Raw genomic sequence first — 21,572 nt, 5'->3', positions numbered from 1 at the left:
ATATCAATAAAAAAAAAATCGAATATAAAATTCATTTTACTCCCAGTTGACTTACTATTGATTTATTACAGGTTAAATAATTTTTTTATGATAAAATTATCCTTATACATCTTCACACTTTAATACATGTAAGGAGATATATTTTCACCATTAAGAGGGTAGTTTAGTTCAAAAAAATTATTTGACTTGCAATAATTTGGTAATAAGTCAACCGAGATCGATATCCATTCAATTCTTTTGTTAATATCAACAAATCCAGTGATTTTTTTAGTAATAGAGAAACATAGTGATTGGACGGAAGCAAACATTAGAAATACTAAATATAATTTTTCAAATTATAAAGAGGCTACCTGTAATTACACTGAGAGTGTAATTATTTGTTTTAAAAACTTAAAGGCTACCCTAATTGGGCTGCAAAAAATAGAGGAATGCGATTATAAGTACAATTATGCTACTGCAAATCTTAAAAGAAAAGGCCCAGATGATAATGCTTTTTTTTTTTCTTTTTTTTTGGGATAAATAGCCCATATCATAACATGAATTTGTATAAAATTAGAACCCATTATTTAAATTTAAAACTGGAACAGGGCTAGCCCACGTCATATCAGAGATAACTAGAAAATTTTTGGTCCATACCTAAGAAAATCTTGATAGTTTTAAAGTTAGTATTTCAATTTGAATTTGAATTTGAATGTACCAAAAGATATGATAATGAATCGAATTTTATTATAAAAAAAAGAGAAAAATTTAGGTGATTCTTAAATTACTATTTGAGTTTGAACATACTGGACCATGTTGCAGTAAATCGAAAGTTATTAGAAAAAAAAATTTGATAATTCTAAAATTAGTATTTGGGTTTAACAGTACTGAATGATATAATAATAAATCGAATCTTGCTGGGAAAAAAAATTAAGAAATGATTATAGTGGAAATTGGTCTTGAGCAACATAGGCAAAGAGAATTCTCCAAACTATATCAATATCCTTTTAGTTTATTAATAGTATTTGATTTATTACGTCGTTCAATACATTTAAATTTAATGTTTGATTCAATACATTAATAATTCAAACGAGATAAAAAAACAACAAACTATTATTAAAATAGACAAAAATTAATATTCGTGGGATTCGAACTCACACCAGCGTATATCAAATTATATGAATCATTTGTCTTACCGTTATTTTATTTACAGTCTGTCAGAAAAATAATTCCCAACTATCTTTACACACATCATTGACAAATTACTCCTACAAAAATCTAGTGTGTGTGTGTGTGTGTGTTGGGCATGATGAATGACTTTTAGGACACTCACAAAAGTCAGCCAGGATCAGTCATTAATCCTACTTTACGGCAAACACGATTTCGCTCAATTACTTGTAGAATTCTGCACCACAAATTACAGATACAGAACAACAACATGTGTGGCGTGTTTCTGATTAGCACTCTAGCTTTCTTAATGTGTGGCGTGTTTCATAATTAGCAACATTTATGCATCTTTGATTTGGTCCAACTACACCCACTCCTACCACCTTATCAATTTATTTATTTTTAATTAATATTCATTCCATTACATCATTCAATATATTAATAATTTAAAAGAAAATTCGTATTTTTGGTCATATATATTATGACTTTTTTTAATTTAGTCACCTTAGTTACGATTTTCTCATATTACATCTCATAAATTGAAAATTTTCTCAATTTGTTTGTATGTGCATATTTCGTTTAATAATTAACCAAAAATATACGAAAATGCATGTGATTATTGGACGAAAAATACACGCGAGGACTAAAATTGAAAAAAAAAAAAATAATTTACTAAACAATAATTTAAAAAAGACTCTAATATATGGGACTTGTATGCAATTTTTTCTGATTTAAATCAATAAATACATTCAAACAAGACAAACTATTATCAAAATAGACACACACTCACATTCTCAAGACTAAGACACAGACACGCAACCTTGCCAACATTAGCTATTCATCTTATTTCCATCCTAAAATTATTAAATTTGACAACCGACCATTGATAATATTTACAGGGATTATCATTAAATTTCTAAAGAGTTTAATTAAATGATTAACAAAAGTAAAGTGATTAATATATTTTAGAAAAGGATCCTACTAAGATTATGAGTTTGAGTCCCATAAATGCAGTTGTATATTTTTACTTTTATAATATTCTTCTATAAATCTATTTTCTTGTAAAATATTATAATTTAAAATTACCAATATATGAATAAAAAATTAATTATAAATATATTGAATAATAAAACCAACCACATATATATAATCAATAATAGATTTGACTAGCTATTCAATTGACGTGCTGAAAAGGAAAGATTGGCGGTGCAAATTTGTGGGCAAATGGGAACATATATATGATTTTTACATTTTTCAGATATATTTTGATCTAACTTTTAGTGTTTTTGACCTTTTTTATTTTTTTGTGTTTCTTATTGGGTGGTCGGTGCTACGCTCAGCGGGTCCGAAATTAAGAATGAAACAGGTTTGGTCTAAATTTCAAGGATTATAGGATCTTTTAGGAAAACGAAATAAAACCAATCTTTTTGACCTTTTTTCTTTTTTTTTAAAATATTTTTCCATTTATAGGGTTTTCCATTGAATTAATGATGGAGAAAATTCTCTAGTTATTTCTTCCACTGTAATAAAATGATTACGTTAATATTTTAATAAAATAAATAATACATCGATTTAATTAGTATACGAATATAACTAAGATTAATGGAAGTGATGAACTATCCCACATGTTCGAATTTTTACCTTAGCTACTCAGACATCATCGGTTCAAAATATTTTAATTGGAACCAGCTTATGATGTTTATTTTAGTTGGTGAAAATGGAATCTTTATTACTGTGTGTGGTGATGATTGTTGGTTAATTATAAATATTCAATATTTATATTAATAAGCGAAAAATTTAGTTAAAAGATGTAGAAAAGTAGAGAGGAAATAAGGAAAAATAGTAGTGGTTAAGTAGTTGTTTAGGCCAAGATGGACAATTTCTATACCAGAGAAAAATTATCCCAAAATTATAGAGAAAGTAAAAATGAACTTTCCAAGAGAAGTGGAGAACAAAATTTAGGAAAATGAAGAACCTACAACTCTAAGAACATGGGAAAAAAGTTGTAGAAAATTTTATTATACTCTTGAAATTAAATTATCCTGAGAAACCTCTAGAATTAATTCAAAGTTATTTATATATTAATTACTAAAGTTATCTTTTGGTGGGATTTTATTAGTAACAACCGTAAAAGGACTAAGATATCCATCCTACATGTAAAATATTTTTTATATAACAAGAATTCGCGTATTTTTAACTCAGGTCATGTCGAATCGACAACCACAACCACAACCATCGATTGTCATATACTTGGGAGCTGGAAATACACCACAATTATTCTCGAAAATGACACGTTATTATCACTTTTAGCAAAATATTATTCACTTTCATTCGATCTCATTTGAATTGACTTATGTATTAAAAAAAATTTTATTAGGACCTCTCAACAAGCCCAACGACCTGTTCTTATTTCTTAAGTTCCCAGAGATTTGCGATCCTAATAACCTTCGACCCTCCATCCACAGTAATGTTATCCATTTTTAAATAAAAATAGATTAATTCTACAAAAAAAAGGAAAAAGAAAAAGAAAAAGAAGAAGAAGAGAAGAGTTTAGCTGTCCGGTGGACTAGTTTTATAGGTGGAAAAATAGTAGAGTCTTACTTCTCGATTTTTCTAATTTCAACTGCTAAATAAGTTTGAACGTTAATTTTTGAATATTAGTTCAAGGGAAAAAATATTTATATTTATATTTATATATATATATAAAAAGGGGGTCAAACTTCAAATTTCAAAACAAAGGTTTGTGTTTGACAAAAATTTCATGGTTTTGAACACACCCATTCTTGTGGTCTCAATAAAAGAAGCAGCCCCATTATCATTTTTTATTATTTAATTACTTTTTTTAATCATGAATCATCGTGGTCTATTATTAAAATATTAATATTAAATAATAAAAAAATAAAAGTATTGAGTCGAATATCACTGCCACCTATTTATAGAAAAAAGGGTTTCACGTACAAACGTGATATGGGCGTTGTTATGACATTAATAGAAAATAATTTGTCTCTCTAACAATTTAAACTTTAGGTGACGTGATCGTTTAATATTTTAAACTCAACCTAATTATTCTTGTGAAAGTTTATCATAAATACGTTATAAAATTGCTATAATTGAAATCCTGATTTACATTTCAACGATTGTACGATAAGTATGAGAGGTGTATGAGTTATATAATCTAACAAAATATTTATTCGTTTGTTTGAAATTTTTTGTTTGTGAATTTTTTTATTAATTTTTTATAAATATTTTCATAGCCTAAGATTGATAAAAAGTCATGAAAATGAGCATGGATTTAATACTATGAATAAGCATTTTGTTCCATTTTAATATTTCAAGAAAACTTCAATTGACCCAAAATTAGGTACAACATATAAACCCCACGCAACCATGATTCAAAAAGTTTTTGATTGAATTTATCTATTGACCTAATAATTAATGCTGAGATTGGGATATCGTGAACAAATTTAATTTATCTCAATTTATATGAATTATTATAATTTATTTATTATTGTTAGTCATATTACTGTATTGATTAAACAAAGATATTTCTCAAGGTATTGAGATGAATTATTATAATTTATTTACCGTTATTTGACAAAAAAATAGTAAAACTTCAACTTCTCGACTTAAAAAGTATTAATTTTATTTTTACTAATAATTGCTTAGTTGTATAATGTATATATTCTAATGTGATGTTTTATCTAATGTAGTTTTTGTATTTAATGATATTTTTAATATTATGTTTTAATATATGTTCAATAATTTTCCAGAGAGAGAGAGAGAGAGAGAGATGATCCAATGGTTGAAATGACTGTATAAGCTGCCAAACTGACGGTAATGGTCAAAAGTGCTGCCGGTTTTTATTCAAAGGAAATTCCAGCACGCCTTTTCTTTTTCTTTTTCTTTTTTGTTTCTCCACTTTTCAAGTTGAATTGAAATCCATTTATGCCCTTATCTTTTCTCGAATTTCCAACTGCATCCCCTCCTTCATAAAACATGGGCGGCGTCCCTTGATTTTCCGTTACTGAAAGTTGCTAGCGATTTTCCTTTTTTATCTTGAAAATCGTTCTCCAAAAAGCGAGAATCGCAACATTTTTAATTTATTACTGTCCCTCGTGCCAAACTGTCTCTATCTGCAAATAATAAATAATTTTTTCATATTTTAAAATATATAAATTAAAATTATAATCTTCTATCGCAGCATCACAATTTGTCGTTTATGAGTGAAAAATTTCTTCTTTTTATATATATATGTATTAGTATAGATGAAATGACTTGTATCATTTTACAGATACTAAATCAATTTTAATTTTTTTTAAATGAATCAACTGATAAATTTATATCGATCATTGAATTTTGGATCGATTCTCGACTTTAATAAGCAAATGACATATATTGTTGTAATTTGACATCATCATAAATTTAAATGACTGTCTATCCGTAAAAACACTCTTAATTGACATATACTTTATTTTTAAAATGTTCTGTGAATGAATATCTAAAAACAGAAAAAAGTGCCAAAATTACTATGAGATCTATTGGAGTTCACTAAAGTGGTGTTGTGTAATAGTGGAAACAATACCTTAACTGCCTTAAAAGACAACTATACTTTCATTATGAAAATGGAACATTTCTAATCATGTTTCCTTATTTATGTCAAAGGAGCATTCGCAGTAATTTCTATTTTTCCGATCACAATAAGTAATAGAGAAAGTTATAAGTTAAGTCGTACTAAAAGTTGAGAGTGTTTGAATGTAAAAGTGATTAAAGATGTAAAAACACAGTTGAAATTATAGTGTTTTGAAACGAAACTTAATATTTAGAATGTTACAGAAATTTAGAAAACAACAACTTATAATTTTTGCCTTAAATCAACTTAATTTAAATATTTCAAAAGTAGAAGCTGTAAAACAAAATCACTCTTTTTTCATCTTATTTCCAGCGATAAGTTGATAAATCGTATGTTTAGCATTTACAGACACCCCGAAAAGTTTCCTAAAGGAAAAAAAAGATAATGATTTCATGTAATAGTATCAGTTTGAGTTTTGTAATAAGACAGCGTTGTATTTTTTCTATTTCACATATACTCGTAATGTGTAAAATCTTATGTTTATATAATTCTTAAAAGAATATTTTATTTGTATAATATGTAATCTATTAAATTTTAGTATTATTTTATGATAATAAGAAATTGAATTATGATTTATAAACCAAGTAAGTATTGGGTTCGAAGACGGGCAGTCTGACGCCCACAACACAGGCCATATACTAACATTAAAGAAAATCACGACAAAAACTCTAAAATTCATAAGGTTGCTCGTAATAAATTTTAGAGGTATTATCACCTCAAATAATTGAAAATGTGTCTGAATAAAATATTATATGTTGTTTGATTGAAATATAAAATATTATAAACATTATTTTACATAAATTGATAAAGGAAAAAAAATAAGAAAAAGAAAAAATGATTGGAGGGTATGGGGGCTAGGCCATGATTGGGGGGGCAAACACTATTTTCGTTAATAGGAAGGCTTTGAGCTCAAATTCACACTTTTCCTCCACTCTACTCGTGTGGGTAATATTAGTACTAGGTAAAATTTCTTTTACACCCTCAAGAGATGAAAAAACATGACGAAATTCACTCCTTTTTTATTTGGTTTGGCCTAAATCGGGAAGCAACCTCTATTTTTATTTACAAAGAACCATTATTTACACTGCAACATCAAAATTTCAAATTTTTCAAAATATTCCTTATCTATCACTAACAATTATTACCACGTTCTCCCCCTTATGTTCAACCCCATTTTCATCATTTTGTTCACTCTCTTTCCATGTTCAACTCCATTTTCTCCTATTCTTTCTTGTGTTTCATTTGCAGAGATAGAAGATAATGAAGGATCCGCTGAAAGAGGTGAAGCAATTGTGGAATCAAATGGTTAGTGAATGCAAAGAAGTCTGTGAACATGGAAATCATAGCAATGATAGCATCATTGCCAATGTCTCAATTATAGTTTTTCTGTACAACATTGGGTCAAGAATCTTAAACTAATATGGGATATCCTCCATATTTCGAGATGATATAGCTATAACTTTGAGAGCGGGGGTTTTGGAGGTGACGATAAATTGTGGATGTACATTTTCTTGAAAAAACAAACAAGTTTGGTGCAAAGCTTTATTGAACCACTAGGACATAATCGCCATTTGGGCCAAAACAGAAGGACAAAGAGGTCCACCGAGTCTAAAAACTGACCACTCGCAGGACGCACTTTCTATATGGATTCCTTACACCGCGTCGGATCTAAGGAAACTCCAAACTCGTTCCTTTGACTCAGCAGCCATTTAGATTTTAGATCATCATGATGATAAAATGAAAATTCTTGGAAAATCACCAAATACACGCTTTTTTCTTTATTTCATTCATTGAAACGGACACAGAAGAGCGACTTTTGCATGTGGTCATAAGCAGAAAATTAAAAAACGTGTGGACGGTGAGATCTCTTATTCCCTCTTCCACAATCATTCATTCATTCATTTCTACCATCTCTCGCACTTCCAAAACTACATATATATATACACACACATATGCAAGCATTTACACGCACAAAACCTTAAATTTCACTAACCAAACGCCCTTCATCACCACCAACCTCCTTTTCTACATCCTCCAAAAAAAGGGTCACAGGCAGAAAGATTCAAGACTCGTTTGAAGGTACAGAAACATGGCACTGGGTGGAGAAATCATGGGCTCTTCTTTAATGGAGAAATCATCGTTTCTTGCTGCCTCACCCTCGATGCTGCTTCTGAACCAGCACAAGAACCGTTTTTTTCTGCCTTTTGAGGGAAAGAGAGTACAACACCATGTGATGACAAGAAAAGGTGTGAAGAGTACAACCCTTGTTGCAGCCATCAGTGAGGATTTGGATTTGGTGAAAGTTGTGCCTGAAAAAGCAGTGAAGTTCAAGGTGAGGGCAGTGGTCACAGTGAGGAACAAGAACAAGGAGGATTTCAAGGAGACTTTTGTTAAGCATTTGGATGCTTTTACTGACAAGATTGGGAGAAATGTTGTTTTGGAACTTGTCAGCAATGATATTGATCCAAGTGAGTTTTTCTTCTTTTTTTCTTTTTGTTAATTTGGTAATATTTTTATATTATATCTTTCTTGAAAATAGTATTATTATTAAAATTAATTGCTTTTTGGGTATGATGATTAGAAACCAAGGCCCCCAAGAAGAGCAATGAAGCTGTGTTGAGGGACTGGTCCAAGAAATCAAACCTGAAAACAGAGAGAGTAAATTACACAGCAGAATTTGTGGTGGATTCCAACTTCGGGATTCCAGGGGCAATAACAGTGGCTAATAAACACCAGCAAGAATTCTTCTTAGAGAGTATCACAATTGAAGGATTTGCATGTGGCCCTGTTCACTTTCCCTGCAATTCTTGGGTTCAGTCCAAGAAAGATCATCCTGGGAAAAGAATTTTCTTCTCTAATCAGGTATTGAAAGAAAGTTGGTTGATTTTTCTTCTCATTATTTGTACAATTAGTTTGAATTTTTAAGATTTTCTGATGCAATTTTGATGAGTCAAAGTTGTTTTCTTTGATGACTATTGACTCATTTTTTAACATTCATTCTTGGTTTTGTGGATTATCATACACTTTTGTTTACGTATTTAAAAGAAAAATAGCTATTTTCCTTTCTTTAGGCCCTTTTTGCATGGTTCTTTCACCTACCTTTCCTTTTTGCAGTTTCTCATGTTCTCCTATTTTTCTTATTTAATTTGTCATTCGTTGATTATTCTATCGTTACAGCCTGTTGGGCATTCTATATTCTAAGTCCAGCTTTGTATCTCTTGATTCCCTTCAAGTTCATGTTTAAAACGCAAAGGAAACTGATGCTTTGATTAAAAAAGTAGTGTAGGCTTTCATTTCTAACTTGTAAAGTACTCCAAGAACTCCCACTAAAAGTTGAGATCAGGATTTAAGAAAGAAGAAAGATAGTTTATTGTCCAGTCTTGATCGCTTAAACGTGTGTATTTGTGTACTCGGATTTAGTGTTGATTAATTCAATTATTGTTGTTCTTTTCTTCAACAGCCATATTTGCCTGATGAAACACCTGCAGGGCTGAGAGCCCTTAGAGAGAAGGAGCTAAGAGAGCTGAGAGGTGATGGGAACGGTGAAAGGAAATTGTCTGATAGAATATATGACTTTGATGTGTACAATGATCTTGGCAATCCAGACAAGGGGATTGATTCCGCTAGACCGGTGCTTGGAGGTGACAAAAGGCCGTACCCTAGGCGCTGTCGCACTGGACGTCCTCCGACCGACACTGGTCTGTCTGCTCTCCTTTCTTGATCAAAATGAGTACCATGTTTCCTTCATTATACAACCCCGTCTGATATATCAACTTCTTGAACCAGATTTGAATTCTGAGAGCCGAGTCGAGAAGCCACTGCCAATGTATGTGCCGAGAGATGAGCAATTTGAGGAGTCGAAAATGAATGCTTTCTCAACTGGGAGGCTGAAGGGACTGCTTCACAGCATTATACCATTGTTAATGGCCAGCATCTCTGCTAACAACAAAGATTTCAAGGGGTTCTCGGACATCGATAGCCTCTACAGCGAAGGCCTTCTTCTCAAACTCGGCCTCCAAGATGAGATCTTGAAGAAGATCCCAATACCTAAGGCTGTTAGTAAAATTCAAGAAGGTGGTCTACTCAAATACGACGTTCCGAAGATTGTATCGAGTGAGTATACACCCCACCACTTTCGTTCTCTTATTTGAGCCGGATAATTTAATGCAACTTGAATACAAAGAGTTCATTTTCAAACAATTGAGTTTGTCCAGACCTAATCTTAGCTAAAAAAACGTGTATCACATGCGCACATAATAGCCCACCATCACTTTCAAGTGGTTGATTTTATGTTAATGGCGCATATATAGGTCGATTACTGCTGGTCTATTATGATAGTGTCTTAATTATTTTACTAGCATCTAATAATTGACTCTTAATACATAATTTAAATGTGGGAACTGTATCAAAATGTTAATGTTGAATGTACGTGTGACACAGAGGACAAATTTGCATGGTTGCGAGATGACGAATTTGCCCGCCAGGCCATAGCAGGGGTAAATCCTGTCAACATTGAGAGGCTTCAGGTTTACCCCCCAGTGAGTAAGCTTGACCCTGAAATCTATGGACCACAAGAATCAGCTCTCAAAGAAGAACACATTTCTGGCCAACTCAACGGGATGACTGTACAACAGGTACTTGTCTAGTAATTTTGGTGAATAAAATCAACAGTAATAGTACACTGCTACAATTGATTGTGACTGAATATCATGATGCTCATGTTCTTGATTTTTCTTGAATGGTCCCGAAATTGGCTTAGGGGACCATCTATCTGAGCACGACTACTCTTGGACTTTGTATAATAATTATTGACATGTAACTTTGACAGGCTCTGGACTCCAGTAGGCTCTACATCATCGATTACCACGATATTTACTTGCCATTCCTCGATCGGATGAATGCTCTTGATGGCCGAAAATCATATGCAACACGTACGATATTTTTCTTGACTGACTTGGGCACGCTCAAACCCGTAGCAATCGAGCTCAGCCTCCCGCCGACCTCTCCAAACACACGGTCAAAGCGTGTGCTCACACCACCGGTGGATGCAACCACTTATTGGATGTGGCAATTAGCCAAAGCGCATGTTTGTTCCAATGATGCTGGTGTCCATCAACTTGTCAACCATTGGTATGTAAAACGGAACAAAACTATATTTTGATGGTAATGACCTTAAGTAGACTTAAATCATTTTAATTCTTATAATTCTTTGTTTTGGTTATAGGTTGCGCACACATGCGACCATGGAGCCATTCATATTGGCAGCACATAGGCAGATGAGTGCAATGCACCCAATCTTTAAGCTTTTGGATCCGCATATGAGATATACATTGGAGATCAATGCCTTGGCACGACAGAGCTTGATTAGCGTTGATGGCGTGATCGAGTCTTGCTTCACGCCCGGCCGTTACTGCATGGAAATCAGCGCTGCCGCCTACAAGAGCTGGCGCTTTGATCAGGAAGGCCTCCCAGCCGATCTCATCCGCAGGTATCTATTGCCAAAATTATCATGAATGTTTAGAATTTATGGCCCAACTCACAAGTCACTTTAGAGTAAAAGATATCAATAAAACTATAGGAGCAGGGCTCCCTTTGTTTGGGACTTTGATCACTAGGTTCTTGAAGTCTAATGAATTTGATTTCCCTTTTTAATTTCAGAGGAATGGCTGTACCCGACCCCACCCAACCACATGGGCTTAAACTAACTATTGAGGACTACCCATATGCCACGGATGGGCTGATGATTTGGGGCGCTATCGAGAACTGGGTCCGCAATTACGTAAACCACTACTACCCAGACTCGGCCCGTGTCTGCAACGACAAGGAGCTCCAAGCCTGGTACGCCGAGTCCATTAACGTGGGGCATGTCGACCTTCGCCATGCAGAGTGGTGGCCCACATTAGCCACCCCAGAGGATCTTATTTCGATTCTCACCACCATAATATGGCTAGCATCAGCTCAACATGCTGCATTGAATTTCGGCCAATACCCATATGGTGGTTACGTCCCGAACCGGCCACCACTCATGCGCCGCCTGATCCCCGATGAGAACGACCCTGAGTACGCAGTGTTTCTCTCAGACCCACAGAAGTACTTCTTCTGTGCCCTACCAAGTTTGTTACAAGCTACAAAATTCATGGCTGTCGTAGATACATTATCAACTCACTCTCCCGACGAGGAGTACCTAGGGGAGAGGCATCACCAGTCGATATGGTCCGGTGATGCCGAGGTCATTGAGGCCTTCTACGAGTTCTCAGCTGAGATTAGACAGATCGAGAAGGAAATTGAGAGACGGAATGCGGATCCAAATCTGAAGAACAGGTGTGGCGCGGGAGTGCTACCATACGAGCTTCTCGCCCCTAGCTCCGAACCCGGAGTAACATGTAGGGGTGTACCTAATAGTGTGTCCATATGAGTAAAAATTGATTGTTGCTGTTAAAACACAGCTAGTTGATTAGGTTCTTACAGATATGTATAGTTGTACTAAGATGATTGTAATACTGATTAGTTGAAGGTAGGGGTAAATATAATACATAAATGGTTGTAGAAAGGAGCCTTGTAATTGCTCAAGTATATATTGAGATGGAAAATTTTTATCCAAATCAGTTTGATCGAATTAAACCAATCACGGAACAAGTAATATGCACTTGTTATTGATTATTTTTTCTAAATTATATATTAATTATACTGTAAGTATATTGCACTTATTATATAATTGATTTGATTTAGATTAGAATTTTGTGCTTAGAGTGATAGTTTGTGTATTTAAAAAGTCGATAAAATGTATACTTATTTATTATTTTATTGATAATACAACATTTGTAGGGATAGGGATAGCAATTAGGACAGGTAAATTGGTGCGGGTGCCATCTCTAAATTAATTTATTTAGAATTCTTTAACTTTTGTTCAATTAAAATTAAAATAAATTGTGTCTTTAACATAATAATAAAGGAAGAAAAATTTTTGATCGATTAACTTTGTTCGCGATTAATTTTAGTACACTAACTTTCGTTGTTATCACATTTTGACCAATAATTTACAGAAATGAGTCAATTAAGCACGGTGGCGAACGAAAATTGGATTTTTTGCCGAAAAATAGCATGTGCACAGCACATGCTCTTTAATTTGGGGATTTTTAATCCCATGTGACACTATAGTGTTACATGGCACTTGAGGTGGCAATTTTTGATGGGAAAAATATTAGTTTTTCCTCCCAAAGCTAATTACCAACTAATAAAACGGAAAAATAATCTCCATTGAGGATGGGTTTCTCATCATCACTATTTTAGTAGCAAATATTTTAGATTTCACACAATAATAGAGTGAATCGTAAAAGAGGGGAGAGAAATTAGGGCTGAAGAATTTGGAGAATTCTGCTTCTAAAGAATTTGACAAGATGTACACGTAATTGTCTACGTGAAAATACACGTGGTTATACTGGCTGCTTTTTCACCATGGCCTTGCCAAGTTAGCAATTTTCGGTGGAAATATTCAAATTAGCCAAAAAATTGATAATAAGATCCTAATTTGTATTTAATTATTGGTCAAAATATGATAACAACGAAAGTTAGTGTACTAAAATTAACCGTGGACAAAGTTAATGGACCAAATTTTTTTTTCTTAATAATAATAATAATGATGATGAATTGGAGATTTATAAATGTAATGTATCTACTTGTTTAAAATTATAGCAAAAATAAAAAACAAAAAACAACAATCTTAGGTTGTCCGAATGGTTAAATTTGTTGAAATTGAAGCTGGTGTCAAAAGTCGATGAAAAATAGAGTTAGATGAATATCAAATTGGTTTTATAGTTGATAAATATTTTAGAGCGAGAGAGATGGAAAATAGGGTTACAGGAGTCTCGAATCCGGCTGCTGTACTCAATCAACCTTTGAATTTGGAGAACTCAATTTTAATCTTCCTTAAACAAAGAATTTTAACTGTTTACTGTGACCTCCGATGATTGGAGACAAATCATGATGCGCAAAGTACTTCTCTCAACGGCATCCTTCAGCCTCCCAATTTGTCGCCACCGCTTCCGTTTCTTCTCAGACGAGACGGTGAGCTGGAGCTCGCCCCCTGGAACCCGAATCTCCGTGTTGCCGCGAGTCCACTCATTGGTTGACGGCTGTGACTACAAGCACTGGCTAGTGGTCATGCACCCACCTGAAAATTATCCTCTGAGGGAAGAAATCATTCAGCAGTACATCGCGACTCTGGCTACGGCTCTGGGAAGGTAACAATTTTCGGTGAAATTTTAGTCTTTTGAATTTTAGTTGTTATTTGTGTATCCAATTTCGATAATGTGGCTTGAGATTATTTCCAATGTGTTTGATTTAATTATTCGGTGACGCAATATACGACTAGTTTAGTGTTCACTTCTTTCAGGTCTCTCTCAGTAATTAATTTGTTGCCTCATGTTGGATTTTTGTAAAAAGAATTTGGTTTGTTTATTCTGTAGTTCGAATGTTGTGCAGTGAGAAGGCAGCAAAGGAATCCATATATTCTGTTTCAACCAAGTATTACTATGCATTCAGCTGTAAACTCACTGAAAATTTGACTCACAGGATCAGATGTAATTTTCTTTGACTCTCTTCAACTTATCCAGTCTCTTTTCCTCGCTGGATTTGGATTCTTGAGCATGATCTTTCATTAGCATAGTTTGATGCTATCCTCTGCTTGCAGCCCTTCCCCGTGTAAAATGGGTTTTGCCGGATTCTTACTTGTGTCCTCAAGAAACTGGCTATGGAGGTATTGTTACTTAATGCAAATTTTGTTTGTAATAGTTTGTTTTCATGTAGTGTACATGCAATATGTTAATAATGATGAAGAAGAAAGGCCCATCCGAGTAAACTAGGAGAATTATTAGATTGATATAGAAAACCTACCCCCTGTATTTAGAAGCATGTGGTGCTTGAGACCACAAGTTAAATAGAATGTGTCCTAGATTTTAGTCGCATTTCGGGAAATTGTGTTTTCCCAACTTTGTGTTATAAGTCCCGGCCGTGTCTTATGACTATAACCAAGACCTCTTTCTTCTCAGGAGAACCATATATTGCAGGGAACGTCTTTCCTTATGAAGAGAAGTATCATGCTGAGTGGTTGCAGTCTGACTGTGGCGAGGACCATATGGGAAGAACCTGTTCAAGGAAGCCTAGAAGGAAAAGAAGACGTTCAAGAAATTCTCATGAAACAAGTGATTGAACTAATGGCCATATGGTGTTAAAAATTTCAGGAAAGGGTTATCAGCTAATTTTAATATTTCCGATCTCAAATGGAGTGGTTTGCAGATGTGCCTGTCTCTTAATGCGCGGAAGAACTCAGGTGAATTCCTCTTCATTCTTGTAATTTCTTTTTACTCGTCTTGAGTATTCAAAAATAATATGCTCATCTATGCTAGTGGAACTCTACAAAGATTATTGATAAAGCAAAGAAGATGGATTGAATTAAAAGGATAATCAACAATAACTCCATTCCTGCACTGGCAGATTTATTAACAGAATTAATAAATAATAAGAACTAGTAGTTTTGGCCTTTAATAGTAGTTGTAGAAACCACCATGTGCATGTTTGTGCATATTTAAGTTATTTCTTCCTATTCAAATATTCTCTGAACAAGAATGTGCATATGTTCCTGTGAAATCATTCATTTAGATGATCTTTTGTAGGTCAACCTATGTGTGATCGGTTACAGGTGTAGCCTCTAACGGCTGAGACACGGCTACTGCCCCAGCAATGGCTGAGAATAAATGAGTTTTGCTGAAGATCTCGTTCTTGGACCGTTTTCTCTTTACGTTCCTCCTCAAAAGCACTCTTATGAAATGAAATGATCATATACTTGTCCTTTTACAGTGTCGAATTCTTGTAGCACTGCTTTGGGAGCATTTTGGTTAAGCTCAAGTTTTTGGTTAACTTGGTCAAGATTTTGTATGCTTAAACTTGCTGCTGATACACTCATCTCTGCTTCTGATGTTTTTGGTGCATAATTGAGATTAAATGTTTGGTTCTATTAAGACACTTTCTGCCCCACTCCAATTCAGCAACCAAATTACTTTCTATAACAGTATGCCCCTGCCTCAAATTCATTCGATGCTTGCCCACATCTTTCGTCCATATTCAGTCTCTGCCAGCTCCCCTTCTCCCCTCTCCCGTCGGCCGTCCTCGCCTCCCCTCCTCTCTCTCTACATATTTAACTTTCTATTACTACCCCTAAAATATCCACTCCACATCAATTACTCTATAAAGTATTAAAGACCTTCAAAAAATCCCCTGGCCTTTAATTCTTAAGTTTTAAAAGTGCATTTTACCGTTACAAAACTTACTTTGTGAAAAAAAAAAAAAAAAGTGATTTCTAAAATGTCAAAATCATCTTTTTTCAAAGCGTTGTTTGATTTTAGTATCACTTGTTCATCGAGCTCTTTTTATTTTTATAATTCTAAATTATTTGGGCTATTTTATTTTAGTTTCACTGGTTTATCAATCGAGTTAAAAATAAATGTGTTAATTGTTTATTTTTGTTATTAGTTCATCTGTCATTTTAGTTTTCTTAATTGTATATTTTTTATGTAGATATACAAATATATATGCATGTATAAATTTATTTTTAATTTGGTTTGACAAATACAAGTGAAACTAAAAGTTGTGAGCTCCAAGTATTTTAGAATTACGATAATAAAAAGAGTTTGATGAATAAGTAAAATTAGTTTTAGAAATTTTATTGACAAAGGATGATTTGGCATTTTAGAAATTCCTTTATTTTCTGTTTAGAAAGCAATTTTTGTAAATGTAAAATGAACTTTTCAAATTTAAAAATAAAAGGTCAGGGGCATTTTTGAAGGTTTTAATACTTTAGGGTAATTGATATGGAGTGGTAGCTGTATTAAATTCTATATTTTAATATAATTGTATATACATAATATATATAAGTTTAATTATATATTTATCTAAATATAAATCTTTGATTCAATTAAATAAAAATTTACACTGTTAATCTACTAATTAGTTTGAATCTTAAATTAAAATCAAGATCTAACAATTTTTAAATAAGATATAAATATCATTTTAAACTTTTTTTTTTTTATAACATAACTGAGGCTATGTGGATTTATGCTTCATTTTGAAAATGACAAGTAGAGATTTTTGGACATTCCCCGAATTACATGGGATACATTGCATTTAACCCAATTAAAACACCTTCCATTCTTAACAAGCTATATCATATGTAGTTCCTTTTCAAGCAATTTTAAGACAAATGATTGCAAACTCGTACACTTTGATGCTCAAGTTTCCTTTAACTCATACCTATCAAAAAGAAAGAAAATATACACAAGTACTCCTGTTGTACTTGTAGCTAATTCTACTGACATCCACTCCTCCTAGAACAAAATGTACATTTGATCAAAACTTGTTTTCCTATTCTTAATCTCCATCAGTTTCATTTATTTCCTGGAGACTTTGTTTCATTCCTTAAGGTTTTATAAAGTGCAGTGTCCGAATAGACAGCATGAGACCTGATCCGATGCTTGTGCCGATACCCCTTCCTTCTCCGGTTATACCCATTCTCTTTCTTTGCTTCTCTTTTATCTTCATTTCCATTTTCCTTCAACTTTGCCTCATCAGTTTCTTTACATCCGCTCAACGTTCTATCCATTTTCTCTTCCGTTGGAGCGATATAAATGAAGGGTCCGGCTGGGATATCAGTATACTTCAGTATAGGCTCCAAGATTTTGATTACATGTTTCATACTTGGCCTGGATTTGGGGTAGTGATTCAGGCACTGATGAGCTAGTGCAGCCACTTTCTTGGTGCCTTCGCTTGAGTATTGGCCTTCAAGCCTCGGATCCATTAACCTGTCGAGCTTGTGGTGATCCTTCAAATAAGGCTTTGCCCACTCCACCAGGTTTTGCTCTCTGGCGGGCCGTTTTTTATCCATGGCACGTTTGCCTGTCAGTAACTCTAGTAGAACCACTCCAAAGCTGTATACGTCGTTCATTGTTGTCAAATGACCTGAAAAACACAAGTTTCCAAGAGTCTTATACACATCGATCTCATGGTATGTTAAGAAGGAATTTTGACAGGATTTAAGGTTGTTGAATAGCAAAAAGAATCTGCTAGTCTCTTTACCTGTCATGACATACTCAGGAGCAGCATAGCCATGTGTGCCCATTATCCGTGTTGATACATGCGTGTCGTCTCCTTCCGGTCCATCCTTTGCCAGCCCGAAATCAGAAAGCTTAGCATTACAATCCTGTTGAATGAATCGTTAACGTTAGGATCAGAGTAACCAGCTGGATCATTGAACTCAGGAAACTATGTTGGAGTATAAATTAATGAATGAGAGAGAATTACCGAGTCAAGAAGGATGTTTGACGTCTTAAAATCGCGATATATCACCGGTTTCTCTTCTCCATGAAGAAAAGCGAGGCCCTTGGCTGCGCCAATAGCAATCTTCATCCTTGTCAACCAGGGCAATGGACTGCTATACCCTGAAATTATCAGCATCAGTAAAACAAGCATTCAATTAGTTCCTGTTCATTGATGATGATCCGGCTTATATATAGCACCGACATTGATACATATATCGGATGAAATTCTTACTTCTGAATAAGTGATTCTCTAAGTTGCCTCTGGCCATGTATTCGTAAACAAGAAGCCGGTGCTCGTCCTCGCAACAATAACCAATCAGCTTCACAAGATTGGGGTGTCTCAATTGCCCAAGAAGGACTACTTCTGTCTGTAAATTCAGAACACAAAACATCAGAAAACTGAAAAGGAAAAAAAGGAAATCAAAAAACCAGAAAAGAAGACAAATGTGAATGCTCACCAGCCACTCCCTGTGGCCCTGATCACCATCATGATCAAGCAACTTGACAGCAACAGGCTGAGCCTCCAATCCTGGCCTACACTTATCGTCCACGAACCCCTTGTGCACCGGCCCGAACCCGCCTTCTCCAAGAAAATTGCTCGACGAGAAGTTACTGGTGATCACCTTGAGTTCTGCAAGAGTGAAAATGTGGAGATTTGATGCAAACTTGGAATTGGAGAGATCACTGGCACAAAAGGACGAGCCGGTGTCACTTATATCAGAAAGTGATATCCTGGAGGCAGAATTCTGTTTAGAGACTTGGCTAGTTGAGTCCAAATTATGACTCTTGGGGTTAAAACAAGAAGGGAAAAGTGATCTCCATGTCATCTTCTTGATTGCCATTCTTTATTACAGCCTCAGAAACTGAAAAGGAATGCTTTGTTGTTCTTGTTCTAGGATTGAGGGTGTGTCAGAACTGAGGATGAAAGAAGAATATATATATATATATATATGTGTGTGTGTGTGTGTGGTGGTCCAAGCAATCGCGACAAAATATCCTAGTTTTTTTTCTTTTCTGCTGAAATCATTCAGGCCTAGAAGGAAGGTGGTCGTGCATTTGAATCAGTATGTATATATATAAAAAAAATTGTGTACACAAAGGAGTCTGTCTATGTCTTTTCCAAGCAATCTAGAGGCAAATACTTGACTTGGAAATGAAGAACTACTTTTGGAGAAGAGCGGAAGAGAAAAAGGTGTATGAATTGTTTGTGTTGCACTGTTTCAAGTCAGGCTGCTTGTGGGCTTCAAGAAACCTCAAACTGAGTTTCCATGCAGCTTCAGACAAATGTGTTTCAGGATTTCAGGTAGGTATAACTTTGTCCAGACATTCTTTTTTTCCACTACCTTTCAACTTGATGCCTCCATTCTGAGCTGCTCATACATACAACACAACATCGCTACAAGAAAATTGTTCGATAGCAACGCAAAAAAATTAGTAAGTAAAATTCTCGTTGCTAATTCACATTATTTAATACAAAAAATTTACTTGCTAATGAATTCAAAAATAAATATATATTATTAAATAATACAAATCAGTAGAAAGTTTTACTTGCTAATTAGCTCGATGAGATTGCCAAATCAAAAAATAAAAATGTTAAAAGCTTATAAGTTCTTTTAGAGAAAGTAAAGAGCTCTTAATTGATTTTAAAATTTTTAACGATTTTTTTAAATTTTATTATATTTTTTATAAAATTATTATTACTAACATCTTATAAACACATGTAAATTGATTGCAATAATTAAGTTGTTGTAAGGTTTTACAATTCACAATCCAAAATAAGGAATTTCATTTGATATGCATATAGACTTTGGAAAAGAAATGTTGGTTTTCACATAAGATAAGAATAATTTTGAGTTTAAAAATACAATTTGAGCATATAAATATATAAATACAAATTCCCTTTTATTTTCACACTGATATATTAAGCACAAGAAAACAAGAAACCCTATCCCTCAAAAGAAGTTGCAGTCATGAGACGTTGCAATTACTTCATCATGACTTCATTTTCTATGCACAATAAAAATTAAGATAAATTACAGTCACCTCCCCTGAAATTTCACATAATTATAAATATATTTTCGTTATTTAAAAACTTATAATACTCCCCTAATTTTAACATTCGTCTAACAATGAGCCCAATAGCCTCTGTTAGATTTCTATCCAACTTTTATGATGAATTGGTAAAAATGTCCTTTTGGATTATGACTTATAAGTCTATATATATATATATATTTTTTTTTTTTAATTTTCTAAAATATTTTTATAGACTGGACTATGAATTTTTACTTTACCCACCCTCAAATATATAAAACTTATAAGTCAATATCCAACTCACCGTTTAAGAACTACATAATTATTTTTCATCTAAGAGGAGTATTTATAATTTTTTAAATAATAAAGAGATACTCATAATAATGCCAAACATCAACGGGTGGCTGTAATTTCTAAAAAAAAACAAGAAAAAAGAAAAATTAAACAACCATTGCAAGCATAGGTCAAGTCCTAGTTTTCAGCCTAGCTAGCTTCTTTTAAACCTTATTTTTTTTTAATTATAATCTCAAAACATGCATTCATTTTTTATATATATGTCTTAATGTTCTTTCTTCCCCCCTTTTTTTTTAATGTCGGAATAATGATTCGTATGATTTTTTACAATCCATAAAGTGAATCTGAGTAATAATTACAGCATCGTAAAATATAATACGATTCAGTCAAATTCAATAACCTGTAATAATGGACTTGGAAGTAGAATTACGACATGGGAATTAATTAATTTCTCGTGTATAATATAAAATTATCTAAAAAATTCGACTAGTGGACTTATAATAATATGTATTAAGTTTCAATTTAAATTTTATAAATTAGCCCAACTTTGGTGAATTTATTGACTAATTAATAATACTGTTTTAAAATTCAAGGAATTTATAAACTTGGTAGGTGGGAAAAAAGAAAAAAAAAAATCAACGAGAAAATCTGAAGCAGATAGTTTTGGCAAGTGGGGTTCAAATTTTTCCCATTGGAATACACAAAATTCAACAACATTATTGCATCATATTCATGCATGCTTCCCTAAATACTACACTCATTTATTTTTCACAAGAGTACTCTATTTTTTCTAGCAAAGGTAACAATTTGATGCAAATTACAATCGAATCTGATGGGATATACCAGCAAATATAATGAAAATACCAAAATATCTTTTCATCGGTGCAAAAGTCAAAAATTCGCGCAGACCAACACGACTTGTTGATCTGAAATTGAAATTATCAATCATCATGCACCTGTAAGATTGAAATCAGACATAAATCTGTACAAGTACTGGTATTTGGCTCTATAAATATATCATAACTACTTTGGGACGAGGCACATTATTTTACTTGAAAGAATATTATTCTTCCTTTCCCAAAATATCAAATTCAACTGATTTA

The 21,572-nt window shown here is 33.4% G+C and overlaps 3 protein-coding genes across 4 annotated transcripts; 2 read left to right on the top strand and 1 right to left on the bottom strand.

The window, feature by feature from the left end:
• Positions 1-7,637: 7,637 nt before the first annotated feature.
• Positions 7,638-12,378, top strand: LOC105157809 (linoleate 13S-lipoxygenase 3-1, chloroplastic). The gene is made up of 8 exons (XM_011074290.3): positions 7,638-8,244; positions 8,358-8,638; positions 9,237-9,474; positions 9,563-9,889; positions 10,217-10,410; positions 10,605-10,906; positions 11,001-11,264; positions 11,435-12,378. Exons 1-8 carry the CDS (start codon positions 7,866-7,868, stop codon positions 12,189-12,191), a joined length of 2,742 nt encoding a protein of 913 aa, XP_011072592.3. The 5' UTR covers positions 7,638-7,865; the 3' UTR covers positions 12,192-12,378.
• Positions 12,379-13,548: 1,170 nt separating this feature from the next.
• Positions 13,549-15,805, top strand: LOC105157808 (multiple organellar RNA editing factor 7, mitochondrial). Its single transcript, XM_011074289.3, has 5 exons — positions 13,549-14,016; positions 14,258-14,355; positions 14,466-14,531; positions 14,824-15,104; positions 15,448-15,805. The coding sequence occupies exons 1-4, from the start codon at positions 13,757-13,759 to the stop codon at positions 14,982-14,984; spliced, it is 585 nt and encodes a 194-aa protein (XP_011072591.1). The 5' UTR covers positions 13,549-13,756; the 3' UTR covers positions 14,985-15,104; positions 15,448-15,805.
• A 1,040-nt stretch (positions 15,806-16,845) lies between these two features.
• LOC105157855 (EPD1-interacting receptor-like cytoplasmic serine/threonine-protein kinase) lies at positions 16,846-19,414 on the bottom strand. 2 transcript variants are annotated; one of them, XM_011074351.3, is made up of 5 exons: positions 18,603-19,409; positions 18,377-18,512; positions 18,128-18,264; positions 17,903-18,026; positions 16,870-17,785 (listed from the first exon to the last, which is right to left on the bottom strand). In XM_011074351.3, the coding sequence occupies exons 1-5, from the start codon at positions 18,984-18,986 to the stop codon at positions 17,214-17,216; spliced, it is 1,353 nt and encodes a 450-aa protein (XP_011072653.1). In that variant the 5' UTR covers positions 18,987-19,409; the 3' UTR covers positions 16,870-17,213. The 2 variants fall into 2 exon arrangements, with proteins under 2 accessions (XP_088734294.1, XP_011072653.1); XM_088878168.1 differs by having other exon boundaries at positions 16,846-17,785; positions 18,377-19,414.
• Between the last annotated feature and the right edge of the window lie 2,158 nt (positions 19,415-21,572).

This window comes from Sesamum indicum, linkage group LG3, assembly GCF_026168435.1.
Source record: "Sesamum indicum cultivar Baizhima isolate 11 linkage group LG3, ASM2616843v1, whole genome shotgun sequence".
NCBI lineage: Eukaryota > Viridiplantae > Streptophyta > Magnoliopsida > Lamiales > Pedaliaceae > Sesamum > Sesamum indicum.
This window is presented reverse-complemented; position numbering and strand designations above follow the sequence as displayed.

What these genes read in the sequence shown, in the direction of transcription:
- LOC105157809 (XM_011074290.3), top strand. Translation starts at nt 7,866, where the DNA reads ATGGCACTGGGTGGAGAAATCATGGGCTCTTCTTTAATGGAGAAATCA. An exon ending in GAATTTTCTTCTCTAATCAG is followed by an intron (nt 8,639 to 9,236) that starts GTATTGAAAGAA and finishes TTTCTTCAACAG; the next exon opens with CCATATTTGCCTGATGAAAC. An exon ending in CATCAACTTGTCAACCATTG is followed by an intron (nt 10,907 to 11,000) that starts GTATGTAAAACG and finishes TTTTGGTTATAG; the next exon opens with GTTGCGCACACATGCGACCA.
- LOC105157855 (XM_088878168.1), bottom strand. Translation starts at nt 18,986, where the DNA reads ATGGCAATCAAGAAGATGACATGGAGATCACTTTTCCCTTCTTGTTTT. An exon ending in AGAGAATCACTTATTCAGAA is followed by an intron (nt 18,265 to 18,376) that starts GTAAGAATTTCA and finishes TGATAATTTCAG; the next exon opens with GGTATAGCAGTCCATTGCCC. An exon ending in TCCTGAGTATGTCATGACAG is followed by an intron (nt 17,786 to 17,902) that starts GTAAAGAGACTA and finishes TGTGTTTTTCAG; the next exon opens with GTCATTTGACAACAATGAAC.
- LOC105157808 (XM_011074289.3), top strand. Translation starts at nt 13,757, where the DNA reads ATGATGCGCAAAGTACTTCTCTCAACGGCATCCTTCAGCCTCCCAATT. An exon ending in CTGGCTACGGCTCTGGGAAG is followed by an intron (nt 14,017 to 14,257) that starts GTAACAATTTTC and finishes AATGTTGTGCAG; the next exon opens with TGAGAAGGCAGCAAAGGAAT. An exon ending in TCAAGAAACTGGCTATGGAG is followed by an intron (nt 14,532 to 14,823) that starts GTATTGTTACTT and finishes CTTTCTTCTCAG; the next exon opens with GAGAACCATATATTGCAGGG.